Source organism: Cariama cristata, unplaced genomic scaffold, assembly GCF_000690535.1.
Source record: "Cariama cristata isolate BGI_N322 unplaced genomic scaffold, ASM69053v1 scaffold20249, whole genome shotgun sequence".
In the NCBI taxonomy this organism is placed as follows: domain Eukaryota; kingdom Metazoa; phylum Chordata; class Aves; order Cariamiformes; family Cariamidae; genus Cariama; species Cariama cristata.
Window position 1 is genome coordinate 20950 of NW_009635529.1, and position 18756 is coordinate 39705.

The 18756-nt window shown below is 35.2% G+C and overlaps 1 protein-coding gene across 1 annotated transcript in view; it reads left to right on the plus strand.

Annotated features, from left to right (window-relative positions):
• Positions 1-15780, plus strand: part of CPEB3 (cytoplasmic polyadenylation element binding protein 3) — a gene marked incomplete at its 5' end in the record, with an annotated part of 31910 nt that extends 16130 nt beyond the window's left edge. Inside the window, 5 exons of the mRNA XM_009707596.1 lie at positions 5279-5397; positions 6699-6813; positions 9453-9634; positions 12603-15174; positions 15714-15780. Of these exons, the coding sequence (XP_009705898.1) occupies positions 5279-5397; positions 6699-6813; positions 9453-9634; positions 12603-12830 (644 nt within the window). The remainder of the gene's footprint in view (positions 1-5278; positions 5398-6698; positions 6814-9452; positions 9635-12602; positions 15175-15713) is intronic.
• Positions 15781-18756: the final 2976 nt, after the last annotated feature.

Below are 18756 nucleotides of genomic sequence, written 5' to 3' on the forward strand. Positions count from 1 at the left end.
TTATATAACATTTGAATGCCAAAATGCTGGCTTTGTACGAGAAGATGCAGCTCACAGTTGATGTGTTTGAACAGCAATTTATATATTGCTGTTCTCAAATGCAAGAACTTAAAGAATGTATGAATTAATTTTAGTATTCACAAGTTGAGCATAAAATGGTAAACCTCAGTTAATATAAAGAGATGGAACTAATTCACAATTAACTGAAATTTCTAAGAAAAACTTCTGATTGAATTCAATACACTCGGCACTTCATTGAGAGATCTGTGCAGCTCCTCCATTAGCAGCTTTCTGAAATATTACTGTATCACTAAGTAACTAGAGACTGTTTAGACAACCTTAGCACTCAGAACATTAATAATTAATCACTTAAACTGAAAGGAGTGTAAAAATTCTAGTGTACCAAACTGCTTTCCTACCTATAAAACAGTCAGTGATTTCATTTCACTCCACCAAACTTTGTGCCTAACAATGGAGCTGTACAAGGAAGGTATTACCAGGTGTTTAGAAGAATAAAGGAAAATTGCAGGGATTTTTCCTTTCTTTTTTTCACATCTTTTATTCATGGATACTCTGAAATGCAGTCAGTCTTTTCCTGGTGAGCCATGAAAGGTGTGGAAGTTCGATCATCTTCAACTCTGAGAAATATTTTGGTCTAGGCAAGAAGATAGTCTTCTCTGATAAACTCTACCAGCTATGGCTTGCTAAGTTGAATGGTGTCTACAAGGCCCATAAATTTATTTTCTCCCTTGCCTGTTACACTTAATACACATTCTGCACTAATAAAGGTTCATGAGTAGTTCTTTTCACTTTAATTACATTGAGGAAGGATGGGCAGAACATATGCATGATGCACTTCTAGCTAAAACTCCAATATGATTGCCCATAATTTGTTACCAACATGCCAGTTTTTAACATAAAAGTATGAATATCAAGATTCTGCTACTATAAGAAAGGCAGAATAAACACCTTAGGAAGTTTTCCATCTAGCATGTTGTTTTGAAGAGACCTCTGAAACCTTATTACAAAATGTGCTTTCAGTAATACAGAAAGGTTCCTTTTATTGGAGAAGGTACACCTATGTTGGTGTTAATTGAAATAGAGATTTTCCAGACTGTCTAGGCTGGCAAAAATGCATTTTCCAGCCTATAGCAACATTATATGGTAGTTCCAAGTGTATCTTGCATTTCAAGTGGCAACATTGCTTTATGCTTGTGGGACACAGTGTATATGCCAGATTTTCCAGTTTGTTCTCAGCAAGGTTAAGTGAAATTAGACCAACTGAGCTAAATTATCCTTTCATATGGAAATTGTGTCACTGTTTAGATGTCAGAATGCAACATGTACAAAGGAGCTTAGTTGTTGTACTGTTTTCCATAAAATAATGAATCCTTAAGCTCAAGGTTGAGGAGCTCCTAGGCTGTGCTTCAGAATCTAGGGAAATTAATCTTCTCCTTGTCTTCCATCTGCTGTACCCCTTTAAAAGTTGTAGTGACTTTTCTTACAGGAAAGTATGCTGTTGCCTTTTTCCAGTGAATTGCAAAGTGCAATGTTTATTGTCAGCACTACAGTATGTGTTGCACCAACAGCTGAGAAGGAGCTGGGTTGTTTCTGCTCTGCCAAGAAATATATCTGTGTATATAGAATATTCAGCCATTATCAGGTACCTTGCTGTTTTGTGAGGCTTCAAATATCTCGCCTGTTTTACTTTGTGGAATCTGAGTCAGGAGCAGTTCCTTGAGCCCTCAAACCTTTAGAATGTCTGCTCAGGTAAGAAAGGATTGCTGCTGAAGTTTGTCTGCAACATACTACCACAGCGTGCTACCAAGTTTCTGCTGTAGAGGATTAAAATTTTGCAGTTCATTAAATCTCCTACTTCTTGGAAAAAACCCATATGCTTTAAGTCATATGATACCCATGATGCACAGAGGAAAATGTACTGAAGCACATAGTGCTGAGGAATTTGAAGCAACTTCCAGCATCTACCAAATAGTTCAAGCTATTTGGATTAATACATTTTTGTTTCGGAGACTGATCATCTTATTAATTCTACCTCACCTACTGTCTTTAAACATGAATTAGTTTCTTTTAAAGCCAGATGTGTAGTAGAAATAGGAATAGAAATATGCAGTAGACCAGGATATAATGCCTAACATAGATGTTTTTGAGAATCTCTTTAGGAAGGAATATTCTTAGAGTTTTGTAAAGTTATAGCTAAAAGTAGCATTTAAACACAGCTGACAAAGATAATTAATTACTGTTACTTTACAAATTGGCATGCTGTTTTTTCTTTAAATTGTGTCTGAAGTTATTAAAAATGGTGTTTTGTTCCTGTGCAAAAAAGTTACTTCATTATTAACTTGCATCTAGTGCGAGATAATTCTTTATGCAATGTCAATTTTGGTATATGTGTTCGTATGCACTCTGAGTTCAGAGTGCATCTCCTGCTATAGAGTTCCAGTCAAATGAAGTGCATCCATAGAAGCACATATTTGCTTAAAGAACAAGCAAATGCAGCTCTGAACAGTGGTACTGTAAGCAAGAGGGTAAGTCTTCAGTAATAGCAATGCCTAGCACTTCCCACTGCTCACAGGAAGGAGCGGCACCTTTTTGAATTTAAGGCTCTTCCATCCCAATGTGCTTCTAGAAAATGAGCAAAAATGCCTTTAACTTTGGCAGGTATCTTTCTTGTCCATATCAGCTTCTACGTGATCCTTATATTATCTGTTATTATTTTTCATTTCAGTGTAATCTTTGTTAATCTTGAGTACCAGAAGTCTTTGAATAAATGGAATAAATGTGCAATCACCAGGTTTTGAAGTAATGCTGGACATCACATCATGCTAGTCCAGCCTGCTTGCTTTTCTAGATTAACAGAAGAGTGCTACTGTAAACTGCTTACCTGTCTTTCTTCAGAGGGCCTGTACAGACTCCACAGCAGGCAGGAGAATGTGTTACAGTCACAGAGGTCTAGAGAAATGAGGAGGCATTAACTTACTAAACTTCATGGCAGGCACTAGCCCCAGGTTAGAAAACTGAATTCTTACTAAGTTGGACTGCTCTTGTAATCTAGCAGCCAGAGAAAATGAACAAGTATCTGGTTAATTTTAACTGGTTTGGGAAATTATGATCATACCATTTACTGTACCCCCAAATGACTGTCAACTCCAGCTACCACAGATGTACCCTCTTACTGTGACCCAGAAAAACCTGAAAAAGCTTCATAGAAGAAAGAAGCATCCTGAGCTGTTGCCCAGATTTTTGCTAAGTAATCAAGTCACAATAAACACTTTCCAAATTTCATTTTGACTTTATGCTAAAGAAATTTCTGATATTTTGCTGGTTTAAGAATATAAAAGTCTGAAATAGACAAAATCCTATTTTTTAGAGTTCAAATCTTACGGTCTGATAAATCCTAAATGTTTAAATCTATTTTAATATATTGTAAACCATTCTTTTAAAGTATGCATAAATGTACATGTATTCTTACTTGGATTTTGTAGTACTGGAATGATCTGCACCCCATCTTCTGTGAATTTTTCTCACAAGGCATTTATATAAAATGTAAGGCAAGGATTGGCCTGAACCATAAAGTGTGATTGGTTGGCTTTGGAGGTGTAATTGCCATGGTAGTCTTTTCCAAGTATCTAGTTTTCTGACTGGGGCATTTTATAAGGCTGAAAGATACTTTAATTTGTATGAAGTTTTTGCTCTGATTATTGAATATAATCAGAAGGGATGGTATGGAGTAAGGAAGATATAACAAGTGCATGGATGAAAAATAAAATTAAGCTAAAAGTGATAGTGATTGCAAGCTAACTATTTTCATACTCAGTTACATTATAACTGCTTTTGTAAAGTCTAAAACTAAAATGTTCGAGTGTGTTTATATCTGTAGGGGTCTGTTTTAAGAGAATTGCATCTGCTAGAGAGGAAACCAATGTTCTTACTCAAAAAGTACTTCACTTTTTATTGGGACTGGTATCTTTAATTTACTCTAACTCTAGGTATGCAAGTTCCTTGTTTGCTAGCAAGAGTGATGATCAAACTATTTTGTTTTCTTGGCAAGTCAGTCTTTTTAGAGGTGTTCTGGGCTATAACTATGTACTTAATGCAAACTTTTTTTTGCCTCGGAAAACCAACAGCTGCATAGAATTCAATATTCTTTGAGAAGTCACACAGGACTAGAGATAGTAGGGTAAGAGGTAATTTGGTAGATCATAACTTTACAGAGGAAAACCTTTTTCAGTGTCTATCTTAATTTTTTTTTTTTTTTAAATAAATCAGAGTTGTGTAGTATTTATCTAAAAAGGACATGCCAAATAGTATTCACTCAATACTCGGTGCAAAATTAGGGTAAGTCACCACTATATTAATAGCAAATAGACTGTGTTAAAGCTATATCAAAGGTTGTCTTAATTTAAATATGGTGTATCATCATGTAGGCGCTTAGTTTGTGTCAAGAGTCTTAGGCAGAGAAAGTGTAGCAGTCCCTGCTTAAACTCCAGCTGCCTGTAATTGCTGCAGATTTTCTGAAAAGAGGTAGCCTGTAAGACACACAAGAGCCAAATTATAAAGGTCAAAGCCAACACGTTCACATTCAGTGAGAAAACAGAGTTGTACTGATTATGGAGCAAAAGAGCAATGCACGCTTGATAGAAAGTCCTCTTAACCAGGCAGCTGTATGCAAGTCTAGCAGCCAGTCTTTAGATGGCTTTGCTCAGTGTAGAGTCTGCAGTATTAGTTTCACTTCTGAGGTAGCAAAAGCATGGATTGCTTGGGTCAAATCTTCATTCAAATTTAACAACATTAAGTAAAACTGAAGAAAGCTTCCTTGCCAGCTGCATTCAGAAAAGCACTGAATGCCCCACACACTTAGTTTTACTGGCTAATATTTATCCATTGTATATAGTAACTAGAAAGTCGGTGCTTCCATTGTAAGATGATAATCAATGATACTGGCAGATACTGCTGATAAATAGCTCAGATACAGTTGTTGGATTAGAACCCCTTATTCACCAGCCTATATCCTCACTGCTCAAAATCATTAATTAATCAAATAAACATATGCAGCAAACAATCATGTCTCCATTCTGAAATCAATACTGTATGAGGGTATGATCTATTCGGTGAATTTAATTTAGGAAAACAAACTAACAGCCTTAACAGTTATTTGTAATTCATATATCATACTCAGTTCTTGGATTTGTTTATTAAAAAAAAAAGCTTTATAAATTAATCTGTTCTCTTTCTTTCTTGTGTCTTTATCCTTTCCAAGGTTATGCCTTTCTGCTGTTCCAGGAAGAAAGCTCTGTACAAGCTCTCATAGATGCCTGTCTGGAAGAAGATGGGAAACTTTACCTGTGTGTGTCAAGTCCCACAATCAAGGATAAACCAGTAAGTAGCTTATGCCATGACACTTACACTGGTTGCTAACCCATTTGCTGTTACTCTTTTCAGTTAATAAATAAATGCTTAGTTACTTGACTTGTCCGTTTCCTGTTGCTGTCCTTGCTGTTACATTGAATTGACTTTGTGTCAGTGTAATGTGGTTTTAACATTTGCTTCTTTCTGATAAATGCCATGTTCAATTAAGTTTTATATTTGGTACTTCTATTCTCTCACAGGAGTATGCATCCTTTTACAATGTTAGCTGTAAAACAATCAGATTATAATTTTCCCCCTTTATATTATTTGAAAGAAAAGAAAGCCTTATGCAATGAAACAAAGACACTTACCCCCTCCCCCCCTTAAAATCCAGATAGCTCCAAGTATCCCCTGTACTTCATTAGATTTCTTAATTATTATTTCTTCTGCATGCTACAGCTAATCAATTTATAATTTAGGTCTCATTTACCTTACATAAACTTCAGGGTGAAAACAAGTAATGCAGATAGCTATAGCAGAAGACATACAAACAATAGAAACAGGTTAATGTATCTCTAACATTCTTTAACGCTAGTCTTTTTTGTGGCTATGGATACAGACTACATGAAAACTATAGACAAATATGATTAGATAAAAAATGTGCTGCCTTTTAAAAACATGCTTAAAAAGCTTGCACAGGTGAATGAACAACCCAGTATTGCAGCACAGTGACTGTGCTTATGTGATTTCTAGGATCAAAAAAATCGATGGATGGATGAACTGCTTTATCCACATAACTTCTGATCAATTTTTTTCTATGTAATCTAAAGATTTCTTATCAACCATGTTGCTTGCTGCTTAACAGAAACGAGCATTCACACATTATAAAAGCGCCTTTTGTATCCAAGCACAGAAATTAATTTTACCTCCACTCCTATTAGTACTTTAAAATTTGTGGATCACTGTATGTGATTTCAGGAAAGCCAGAAGCCCAGACTGCAACTGTAATTGCACATACGTGGTAAAATGTTCTGAAAGTCCTTTCACGGATTTCTTATTATAATGGCGATTAGGGGCAGGGAATTAATGAGGTAGGAGTTTGCTATGATGAAATTTAACTCAAGCCTGGCCTCTAGAGGTGATTAATTAATTGTCCACCTTACTTCAAACACAGAGAAACTATGTTCTCAAATGGTTTTGGTGCTTATACCATCGATTTACTGCTTTTGCTAAGTTAAAATTATATTTTTAATTATAGAAAGTTTTGGCAGTTGTTTCTTAATTTTAATTGAGTTGTCAAGTTCCTCTACTAATAACAATCCTTAATACAGGTGCAAATTCGACCTTGGAACCTAAGTGACAGTGACTTTGTGATGGATGGGTCTCAGCCTTTGGATCCAAGAAAAACTATCTTTGTTGGAGGAGTTCCACGGCCTCTCCGAGCTGGTGAGTAGAAGGAAAATGTAGGACATGTAGTACGGGGTTCCAGATTAAGCAGAAAAGATGAGAAAAGATACACAGTATACGTAAAAGAGCAGAAAATATACCCTGTCTTTTCCAAAGATGGTAGCTCACTAAGTCAGTGAGTGTCTTCCTGTCTACAAAATACAAGCTGTGAACATTTTTTAACTTTTAAATAGGTTACTAATTAGGATTTTCAGTAGAAAGTTTTCCCCAAGTTTGCATAATATCCTAGAAGTTAGCGGATTTTTTGTAATGTATACTATCTTAATCCTAACCCTGATTTGCTTGCTGAGATGCAGACAAGTTCCCCTTTCCTTTGACTAGAAGACAAACTTCTCCTAGGAAGAAAACCAATTTTCCAAACCAATTCCAACTGCAGCTCTATGACTTTTCTTGCCCTTTTTCTCAACCCTAACCCTAATTTTCCCTTGGAGCTATAGACAAGGCCTCTCAGCCATTGTCGAGAAGAAAGATTTCTCCCAGCCTAGGTCTCTAGGTAGCCCCACTCTGTACTAAAGACCACTTTCCAGACCCGCTCCTAATGTAATTCTTTTTCTCAGTCTTTTTTTCTTCACCCTTAACTCATTTTCTTCGCTTCTATTTGCAGAGCCATAGACAAGACTCCTTAGCCTTTGGCCAGAGGAAAGATTTATCCCAGCCCAGATCTCCTGGCAGCTCCCACTTTGTTTTGAAGGCCCCCTCTCAGCACTGCTCCCACCTGTAGCTCGACACCCTTTTCTTTCTTCCTAAACCTTATATTTTTGGTGAGCTAATGACAAGGTCACGAAGCAAGCTGAAACATTTCTCCTAGCTAGGTCTTTTTGCAGCCCTCACTTCCGTTTAGTAGTCCCTCTCCATCCTCACTCCAAGTCAGCTGCATGGTTTCTCTTTTTCATCCTCTCAACCCTAATCCTAATTTTCCAGGGCTGTAGTAGATGAGGCCCCTCAGTCATTGTCTGGAAGAAAGACTTCTGGATCAGGTTTCCTGGTAGCCCTCACTTTCCTTTGGCAGCCACTTTCCAGCCCACCAGAACTTCTTGCTTTATCTTTCTCCTAATCCTAATTTTTTTGGAAGCTGTACACAAGATACCCCAGCCATTGCCAACAGTAAGATTTTCCCAGCCCAGGTTTCTTAACAGCTTTCACTTTCCTCACCATCTTAAAATAAGGCATAATTGTAAGACAGTAATTATGCAAATAGTAACAATTAAACATTACCTCATTTCTAATTATAGCCTTTTAAAAACTATGTCATTTGGCCTGTCATAGATTACATTTGAAAACTAATGCCTTTAAATAGTTAACTTCTCCAAAGCAGACAAATAGTTTCCAGTTTTTCTTGTTTGCAACTTTCAAAGACCTGATACAGAAGTTTTTCCTAAGATGTCTGAACACTGCATGGTTTCCTTGCCCTGGAATCCTATATATTCTTTGTCTGTTGGCAAGAGTAACTTACTGGAACTACTATTGTTTTTAAATGTTCCTGATGTTTATTCTGTACTGTCACTTTCTGAGATCACTACCCAAATGATGATTCCAAATCATTAGAAAGCAGAAGCTACTAGTCACTACATTATGCTGATAGTTTTCCCTTACTGTTTGGAGCAAGAGTATTGTCTCTTTTGGTAGAATGAGTCAGACATTTCCTTGCTCATTGCAAATGGACAAATTAGTATATGGACTTCCCTTAATGTGACATACACATTTATACAAACACACATAAATACTCAATTTAAAAATTGTCTCTATTCTACGTATAATTAACTAGTGAGAATTTTGTGAGAACTACCAGGATTTTAAATATTTAGTATATCTTTTTCATTTTATCTTGGATAGCTAAATTTTAACTTGCTACTGAAAGTAGTTTCACATATTAGCGTGAAAAAAATGGCTGACTTGGCAGGGCCTCTACAGGTCCTAGTATCTTACTTTGCTGGGGTCTGTCCTTCGTCCATCTGACAAATTTGTTTGCCTGTCAACTTTTACAGAGAACTTGGCTCAGTGACCATACCTCTTTGCGTAGTTTACATTGCTCTTCTCCATTTCCTTCAGCCTCTCTTCCACTTCCTTCAGTTCTTTCCCATAACTTTCCTCCATGCACTCAGCCTGTCTTACTTTATGAATGATATTTATAACTTCTTTAGAGTTCCTTTTAGTGTTAGAAGAAGCAACAGACCATTTTAAAAGATCAACAGTCAAGTTGATGTTCTACAAAAATACTAAGTTAAGTTGCATCCAAAATGTAGGCTTGCTTTAAGTGTGGTAACTTCTGATGTTTCACAAAATTCTGTTTCAAATGTAAAACACTTCCTTAATGTCTTTTCAACCTTGTCACTTAGGAGAAAATACCAGATTCTAAATGCAGGAATATCTTTAAGTGATCTTATATGTAAACTAGCATTAAGAGGCCTGGCTGGTTCAGATTCTGGTTTTTGCTTTTATATTTCACTATAATTCATGTAGGGTTGATTCAATCTGTTAAAACCAGCATTTGGGTTTGCTATTTTAGACTTTGAAAGACAAGTATGCTAAGGCAAATAGCACTTTTTTAATGCAACAAACCAAACACAACACTATTATTTATGTTAAATCTATAATATTTAACAATTGACTTCTTGCAGTTGAATTGGCAATGATTATGGACCGTTTATATGGAGGTGTCTGCTATGCTGGCATTGATACAGACCCAGAGTTGAAGTATCCAAAAGGTGCTGGCAGAGTGGCTTTCTCCAATCAGCAGAGCTATATTGCTGCTATCAGTGCTCGCTTTGTCCAGCTCCAACATAATGACATTGATAAACGGGTAAGTAAAATAGCATGGAACAGAACGGTTGTTACTCACAAAACTGTAGAGAAATGAAAAACCTCCTTATATTGTGTTGGAGAACGTGGTAAGCTCTGTTCTTCAGGTGACATTTGTTAATTATTTAAAAGCTTATTTAAGCAGCTAAAGTAGAGTGAAAAAATATATCTTAAACATCTTAAATAACTGTTTAGCACTAAAACCAGAAAGTAGTTGGTTGTAAACTCATTTGTTCTTGGTTTTGTTTTGAATTCTGAAGGTCAAACACTGTAGAATTTCCCAGTTTCTTTCTCCTCCTTTAGACATTTGCTCATTTTGCATCAACAGCTTTTAGTTAGTTAATATAGCTTCTGGCATTTCTGCTATTATTAGACAACATTTTCTCTTGGCAATGTATGTCTAGACTTGAGGTTCCTAAAACACAGGTTTATTGTAAGTATAATAGGTAATGCTGCCCTCAAAAGTCTTGAGAATTATTTAACCAAAACTAAATTCTTATAGATGCTTGATAGGCATCTATGCCTATCAAGAGGGGGAAATGAGATGGTCTTGTTCAGTCCATATGAAATCCTGGTTTCTAAAGGGCTTTTCAAGTGTAGAGTAAAGTTAAGGTATTTACTGAAATCCGAATTGAAGACATTAAAAGAAAACATTACTTAATTTCCAAGATTTTTTTTTTCCTTTAGACCTTCTGTCTTCACCTCTTAATTACACATACAGGTAACACCTGTGTTTTTGAGGACTTGGCATTTAGAATTATTCAAAAGAACATATAGCATGCGCTGCTGCTATGTATTTTTACAATGGGGATGGCTTGTTTTCTACTTAATATAAATTGTTTCTTAAGAAGTCAGCTTGACAGGTATTGGGTGTGTCTTACATGCAGTATACATATAAAAACACACAGCTGCAAAGTCCAAGCTATTTTTACTTTCTCTTTAAAAATCTGAACTGAACTTTTTGTCAGATTAGATGAGGTCATAGAGTTATAAGTCCTCAAACTATTTTTCTATGGTGCTGCTATACCTCGTGATTTTTACTAAGACAAGGCTGTTCCTAAATACTTCTTGTCCATTGAATTCTGAAGAATTTTACAGAGACTAAGAAGATTAATTTTGGAATCTTAATCACAGTGTTGAACCCTTTGAGACTTATACATTGGCCATGCTTGAAAGCTCGGGTTTTTTCCCAAGCTTTAGGATAAAGCAACAAATGATGCTAGCTGGTAGGTTTTTTCCATCAATCAGTACTTTTCCCGGTTGGTTGATTGATAATTTAAGTTTACTTAATTATCTTTTATCTTTTTTTAAGATAGGTTTATCTGTGAGTTGGAAGTAGTATGAAGTCTCTTAATCAGTCCTTAAATATTAGCTTTTAAATCTAATAGATTGAAATCCCTGAACTGTACAGCATACATTCTGAAAATTATTTCACTAGTAATCAAAACAAGAAAAGGAGTGAGAGAGAGAATCTATTTCAGACCTTCACAATTCATGCTTTGGAAATGTGAGTAGGTGGGGCTCTAGAGATGTGCTGGACATTGGACCTGCTTTCTTCAGATTTCATTTGAGACAGTGCTGTTTTATTTTATGTGATGCTTATCATTTTAGTGGTATGGCATCTGATATGCAAAATGGCAGTTATTCAGACTTGTTCCATGCAAGACTAGAATTACAGTGCAGTTTAAAAAAAAAAAAAAGCAGTTCTAGCTGATCCATAGGCAAGAAATATAATTCACTATATAAGCTTTATGTCAAATCAGTAACAGTTGTTGAAATGTGATCAGGATAAGCTGAAGTAAAATTCTGCGTACAGCTTTTTTGTGTAATATGTTTCTTGTTTTTCAACTTAATATCTCATTCTGTGTTTCTTTAATACTGTATGTATTTAAGTGTAGTTACTGGAGTCAAGTTTTCCTTGCAATATAAAAATTTAACCAGACTAGTACTTGTGCAGTTACAGCAAAATTATTTATAATAAAAGTGTGTATATTTCAGTTTTTTCTATCTCTCTTAATGTAGTTGACTGTGTTTAAACCACTTTATAAATAGCATCATAGAGCCATAAGAATCACACATGCATAAACTAATGATTTTCCCAGAGTGAATAAACACTCAATTTAAATGTATAGGCTTGATTCTTAGGAACAGACACACAGGAGAGAACTCGCATGTTGTCCATTTCTGTAACAGTAGTATTGCAAGGGCTTAGTCAAGCATCAAAATACTGCTGTTTTTGGCACAAGTGCTTTAAAACCAAAAAGAATTGCAGTCCTAAGATGTTTACAACTGAGTGTAGGACAACAGTCATCAGCTCTCCAGCGTATTTGTAATTGATGGCAAGGCCGCAGTTGGAACAACTATGAAATCTAGCTACCTTTCTAGAGCTGGAAATCTTTAGGTAGTGATTTTTGCCAGCATAAGGTAGAGTATTTAATGCAAGCACATTTAATCTTGTTTAATTTGAATTTTCATTTATTAGTCTGGCCCTGCATTTTGCAGTTCACAAAAATCAAACACACACACACCTCTCTGGGGAAAAAAACCTCTGAAACTCACCAGACCTCTGAAGTTTAGAAATACAATTGTGTTCTTTATAATTTTTCATCCCAAATGCTGTTCTCTCATGCCCTGCCCCCGTAACAACTGTATTCACGTGCCTGGAGTTTCTTAGACAGCAGCAAAATCCTTGGAGATGCTATTTTTACTGTACTTCCATCTTAGTACTTTTCACATACCTAACTTTTCCAAGAAATGTTGAATAGTTACCAAAGCACACCCTTCTTTCTTGAGATTTTTTGACAAGTGTCAGTGGCTGGTATGAAAATTTGACTACCAACCTCTTTGGGTTAATCCAGCATCAGTTTAAAACCTTCAATAGAGTCAAAAGAGCTAAAATAGTTCCTTCTGTTCATACTTAGCAAAACTATGTAATCTTCTTACAGTTATTTTTCTTCTTCCTGGTGCAGGTGGAAGTGAAGCCATATGTACTGGATGATCAGATGTGTGATGAATGCCAGGGCACTCGCTGCGGTGGAAAATTTGCTCCGTTCTTTTGTGCCAATGTTACCTGTTTGCAGTATTACTGTGAATACTGCTGGGCAAGCATACACTCTCGTGCTGGGCGAGAGTTCCACAAACCACTGGTAAAGGAGGGAGGAGACCGGCCCCGCCACGTCCCATTCCGCTGGAGCTGAACCCCAGGCCTCACCCAGCAACAAGTACTGGAGTAGATAAAAATCGAGTGAAAAGAGAGCGCTGCCTCAGGGCTTAGTGTTCTGGAAATCTGTGCATTCGTCCTCGACTTTAATGAAGATATGGGTCTTTTTATTACTATTATTATTATTATTTACAGTCACATTACTGAACTCAGTGTCCAGTATAATACAAACCGGCAGAGTGTAACTGTACTGATTTTGCACTTTGATTCACACAAACATCTGCTTGGTACCTTAATTTCCTACACAAGACTTGTCACTAGTGACATTACGTAGACTGCCATTCTCATCAGCCTTTACTGGGTTGATGTGTATGTGATGAAGATTTTTTTATTATAATTATTTTTATTTTTAAACTGGAGCATGCACTTATTTTCAGAAATTTAGACTTGCCCCTAGCAGATGACTTACCAAAGGTAATATTCACAAGTAGGTGGCAGATGTAGCAAAAACTTCAACAGATATTCAGCAATCGTTAGTTTGGGTCATTTAGAGTAGTAATAACCCTTAAAGAAAATAAGCCTTTAGTTGCTCTCCATTTTGACTTGTAAGGATGATACCTCATAAGCTGGATCAGACTTTTTTCTTTTGTTTTGCTGAGGGTTTTTTTTGTTTGTTTGTTTTGTTGGGTTTTGGTTTTTGTTGGGGTTTTTTGTTTTGTTTTGTTTTTTCTTTTGTTAGGTCTTCTAGTGTTATGTAAATGTATGCTGCAATAGCTTTTGCTGCTATTAAAATGGTATTACTAATACCATAATACTCTATTCAGGCTAGGGTATCAATTAAAAAATGAATATGTGATTAAAATAGTGATGGCTGCTGAAAGGAGATCAGTATAGCATACAGAAAAGCTTCCAAGGAAGGTCAATATTTTTTGACTGCATGTTTACTTAATCAGGTTGCTGCATGCAATAAATTTTATATATGTCTAATATAAAACCTGCCCACAATGCACAAATTATGAATCTACATAGGCTACAAAATACTCAGTAAGAAAAAAAATTGATTACTGACTGGAGGAAGGCATGCCTCAGTAAATGTAATGCTTCTGAAATTAGGATCAGCCCATTACAGAATGACCTATATTACAACAAATATAAAAACTAGCTGTAGGATATTCTTAAAACAAATTTGTGGATGGTAGATGAAGTACTTTGCGGTGCTCTGTTATATATCGTGCAATTTATTTTATATAGTAAAGTGATTATGTCTAGTACTGTGATCAAACTTAACTGTTAAAGCCTCTGTATCCAACATTAACACGTTTTTGACAGTTCATAACAGGTACATAAACAGAAATGAGCTCTTAGTTACAATCTCTCTCCTAATGCTTGCATCATTTACATAGCTGCAGACCTTGTCCAGAAAACCAAAGAGCTCATGCTAGCATACATACACTACCGATTAGATAGTCTGTCAAACTAATAAACTAGGCACATTTAAGAAAGTTAGGAAGACAAGTGGTGCTAAAGAAATGTCTGCATATAAAAGTAACATGAGATGTCTGCTCTGTGGATGTGGCGTTATCTCTCTAATCCCTGGATGTATCCTGTGAAGCTTGAATACAATTCAGACCTGCTAACACAGTGGACATTTTTTTAGCATGAAATATGGGGCTGCAGAGAGCATATAAATATAAACACACTTGGTATACTAATGATTGTGAGAATGTGTACACTATTTTTTTTTCCTTTTTCCTCCTTTGTTTTTGCAGTTCTGGGGACAATCTGACTGGATATGACACCGCATAGTAGATTTAAATGTTCTGGGTTTTGTTTGTTGTGATGTCCTTGTTTGTGTCTAATTTAGTAAGTTGTTTTTCCCAATGTTTAGTTGCGAGTATTGGCTTTGAAAGGATTTTTTTTTCTGTTTTTGGGGAAAAAAAAAATAATAGTTTTTTACTGGTTTAAAATGCTTATTATAATTATCCCTTTTGAAGTTACTTCTGGGCGGTTTTGTGATATTGCTTTTCCCAGCCCAGGCGTCTTTTTCTGTTGTGTTTTTTTTTTTTTTTTCATCTGTACAAGACATTTTGTTATGCACTACTTTTTGTATCTAGACAGTTTTCAACAGTCGGCTGATGATTTTTTTTTTAAAGAAAAAGGCATGCTTTCTGACTGACATGATCTTTTGCAATACCTCAATTTTGAAATATAGGAAAGAAAATGATATTTTCTAAGTAAGTTTATTCAGAAAAATATATATTAATTTAATTCTGCAAGAAAAATGATTTAACAGATGGGTAACTTTATTTTTTTCATGCTTATTTGAGTTTTTTTGAAAATGAAGAAGTTAGAGCTTTATAACTGTAATATTAAAGATCATAGCTAACTTACAGAAATCTACCTAATTATGTGAAAGAAGTAAACCTTTTTGAAGAAATACCCCTCTTTCATGTAGAAAAATACCCCCAGAGAGAGAGAGAGAAGCTGGAAAATGTAAAATACAGCATAATGTTGGATTAAATCTGAAACAAAATCATCATAAAGAACAGGTGTAAACACAAACTCCATTTGGTGCTGAAAGTTGTGAATAGAAGGCGAAAAAATATTTTCCCTTGATTTGTATATTTATAATCAAGTGTGATTATGCACGACTGACCAGAATTGTGAGAGTTCTTCTGTTTGTATTTTTTTAAAGAGAACTTTTTTTAGTTTATTAAATTATGACATGCTCCCTTTTGTTTTGTAAATGAATGTGCCCCTGAGTTGTTAATATGTTATATTAAAAGAGGGTCCTTCAAAAAAAGTTATTTTTTAAAATACGGAGTTCTGAACTGCAACTTGACTAAGAAGCCCCTGGGTACAACAGGTCCTATTGTGGCCTTTTCTGACGTGAGACTTGAACTAGTCGATTTTTTTGAAGGCTAACCTAACCTCGACTATTTGTTGTTATGTGCAATACTGTTTGTACTGTTTGTATAAAAAAAAAAGAAAAATGAAAAGAAAAAAGGCATAAATCTTTATTGCAGATTTATTTTCATTGCAGACTTTAGACATTGTGATTCACTAAAATCATTTTTCTACTGTCAAATATGTACCTTTTCTTCATGCTGGTATTTTTTCAATAGTAATGTAGCCTTTGTACTGAGACAAATTTTCATTGTTATTTTTAGAAAGATTTTTTGCTAAGAAAAAAATTAAACATATTTACATATTTTTCATTTTTATTTCGTATTTTCTTTAAGGAGTGCTTTCTCAACCATTAATATAGTTGTTTCTGGGAGAGACTTTCATATCTGGTCAATGTCATTAATATTATTTTGTATTTTTACTTGGAATAAATTAATTTTATGATGCTAATTCTTTAAAAGTTTATTTTTTTCATTTTCAGTTATTTTTGAAGCTAAAATCTTTGTAATATTGTTACTAAAGTGTCTAGTTTTTTGAAATGCAAAGCTTTATGTATTAACTTGCTGATGTGGTTTACAATAGTGTGGCAATGATGAAAATGGTTGGTTATGTAAAGTGATTGGAAAATTGTAACAAAGAATTGGGCAATAAAATGACAGAATGAAGCAGAAAAAATGTGATATTTTGAAAAGCCTTTTCCTTTATCAAAATGATTTAGGGAGATAATAGGGATGTCACAGTACCAGTTCGCTGTCTAGATTTATACACCACCAGTGTTGATTAAATACTATTGCCGTTATAAGGAACTAAATCTATTGAAACAATGGGTTTTTGACCCTACCCATTCAGCATAATGCTCCATTATTTTTCTCATCATGAACTCAATAAACTCTCTTTTCAATAGTCTTAGATTGAACCTCTGAATGTATATATTCTTCATTGTATTTTGCCACCATGTTATTTATTTAATTAAATTGACCCTTTCCTGCACAACTTCCTTCCTGCATACGTTTATCAGTGGCAGCATGGAGCAGACTGTAGGTACCCACGTCATTTTCTAACCAAGTTACCATGTCGTGTTGGTAGCTGCCTAGTTAATGCAAAATAATGTATGTCCATTTCCTGGTAGCAATGCAGTAACCCATATTGCCACCATGTCTGAACATCTGTTCAGCTTCTTTGTCTTTCTCCGTTCTTCTCTGCCTCTCTTGTGTCTTTGTCCTTTTTTCCTTTCGTGTTGGCAATACCAAGTGCCAGTAGCAAAACACCTTTCACTTCACCTCTATTTACATCACCTTTGTTTCCCTATGCAGCCAGAAGAAACCCCTTCCTGAAGCCAGTGACTCTCTGTTCTGGCACCTGAAACAATCCAGACTAAAACTGGTGTTGCGTAAACAGGGCATACAATGACTTTCTCTAGACAAAACAATTACTTCAACAAGTTACTGATGACCTTTTAGACTAACTTGTGTTAGAGTGGCTCCTCTGTAACTTGCGGAAAGAAATGTGTCCAGAGTTGGTCTACTGTGTATCCTCTGTGTTCAGTTCTGTAAGTAATGTATAGACTAGATCAAATAGTGAAGTAAAATTTAGACTCAAATTAGGTACTACTGGTTGGAATGTATGCAAATTGCAAACAAAGGAGATTAAGGAATGAGGAGGGAATAAAAAAAATTCCTGCTAAGTGGTACAAAGTTTATGCTTATATTTCTGCCTACATGCTTGTATTTTATAGCCTGCTAGCAAGGCATGGGCTAAAACAAATTGTATTGCAAATATGCAGTTAGCAAATAACTTTGCTGATTTCACTATCTGTTAGAGTAGTAAAAAAAAAAAAAAAGAAAAAAAAGAAAAAAAAAAAAAGGCGCTTAACTGGGAAAAGCTCCCATGTTAATATTTCAGTATTGTGACATCTCTACTTGCAAGGTATGAGTGAAAGATTAGTCACAGATTTGTAGAAATGTCTCTTTTGTTTAATCTGGCTTGTATGTAGTTGCTTTTATGCTAGTTTGTATGATGTCAGCTAAACCTTTTTTCTTTTCCTTCCTTCCTCTCTTTTTTTTTTTAAACCAGACAAACTTCTTAATCTCTGCTGCTATAATGTTCTATCATACCACAGAGTATTTTATATTCATGTTAGTGACTACTCTATACCCCAAATGGGTAGCTGGTCAGAAATCACATTGGTCACATAATGCTGACACACTCAAATTTACATGAGAAAAAGTTTAGCAGTAAGTAGAAAACCAGGGTGCTAATAAGAGAGAATTTTGGCTTTTTTTTTTTTTTTTTTTCCTGGACGTAGTTCTGTTGGGGTATAAAGTATTAGATATTTGTAATTTTACTGTCAAAATAATGGACATAACTTTTAGAGCATTCACAGCTAAGATCTCTGTACTTGTTTTTCAACTAATTTTAAATGTACTGTATCTTTTATTACATGTTCTCTTAGATTGTTTTTGCTAGTAATTCTAACAAGGCTTCTTCCTTTTTGGCTTGGACTAATGCTTGTATGGAACTGCAGTACTGTGACTAAACATGGAGCTCAATGCTGCTATTGCTTACAACTGCTTAAACTTTGTAGTTTGGACTTTATTTTTTTTCTGTAATAACTTATTAAATATAGTTGTATGAAGTACTGATATTTGTCATCCTTTGCACATGCTAAGGAAATTTGGGTCACGTGTTATGGGAACATAAGCTAGCTACAATAACCCCCAATCTTGTACTGGGAAACTCTTTACACTAGGTGAGGTTAAGCAAATACACACCTTCCTTACATGCACACAAACTATCTTTTCTAGTTATTTTATAATACAAAACTATATGATCCACTTTTATGTTTTCTCGTTTAAATGGAAAAGCCACTCTTGATAAGGCAGTTGTTAGGCTAAGCTGAGAGTAAATACAAAAATATATACTATGGAAATATTTCTGAGAATGTAGTATGCCCCACCAAATGCCGTATCAAGTGCCTTGAAAAAAGGAAATGTGAATTACTTTCTCTGAATTTAAGAAAAATTACTGGCTAACTTACATTGCACTTTTTTATTAGC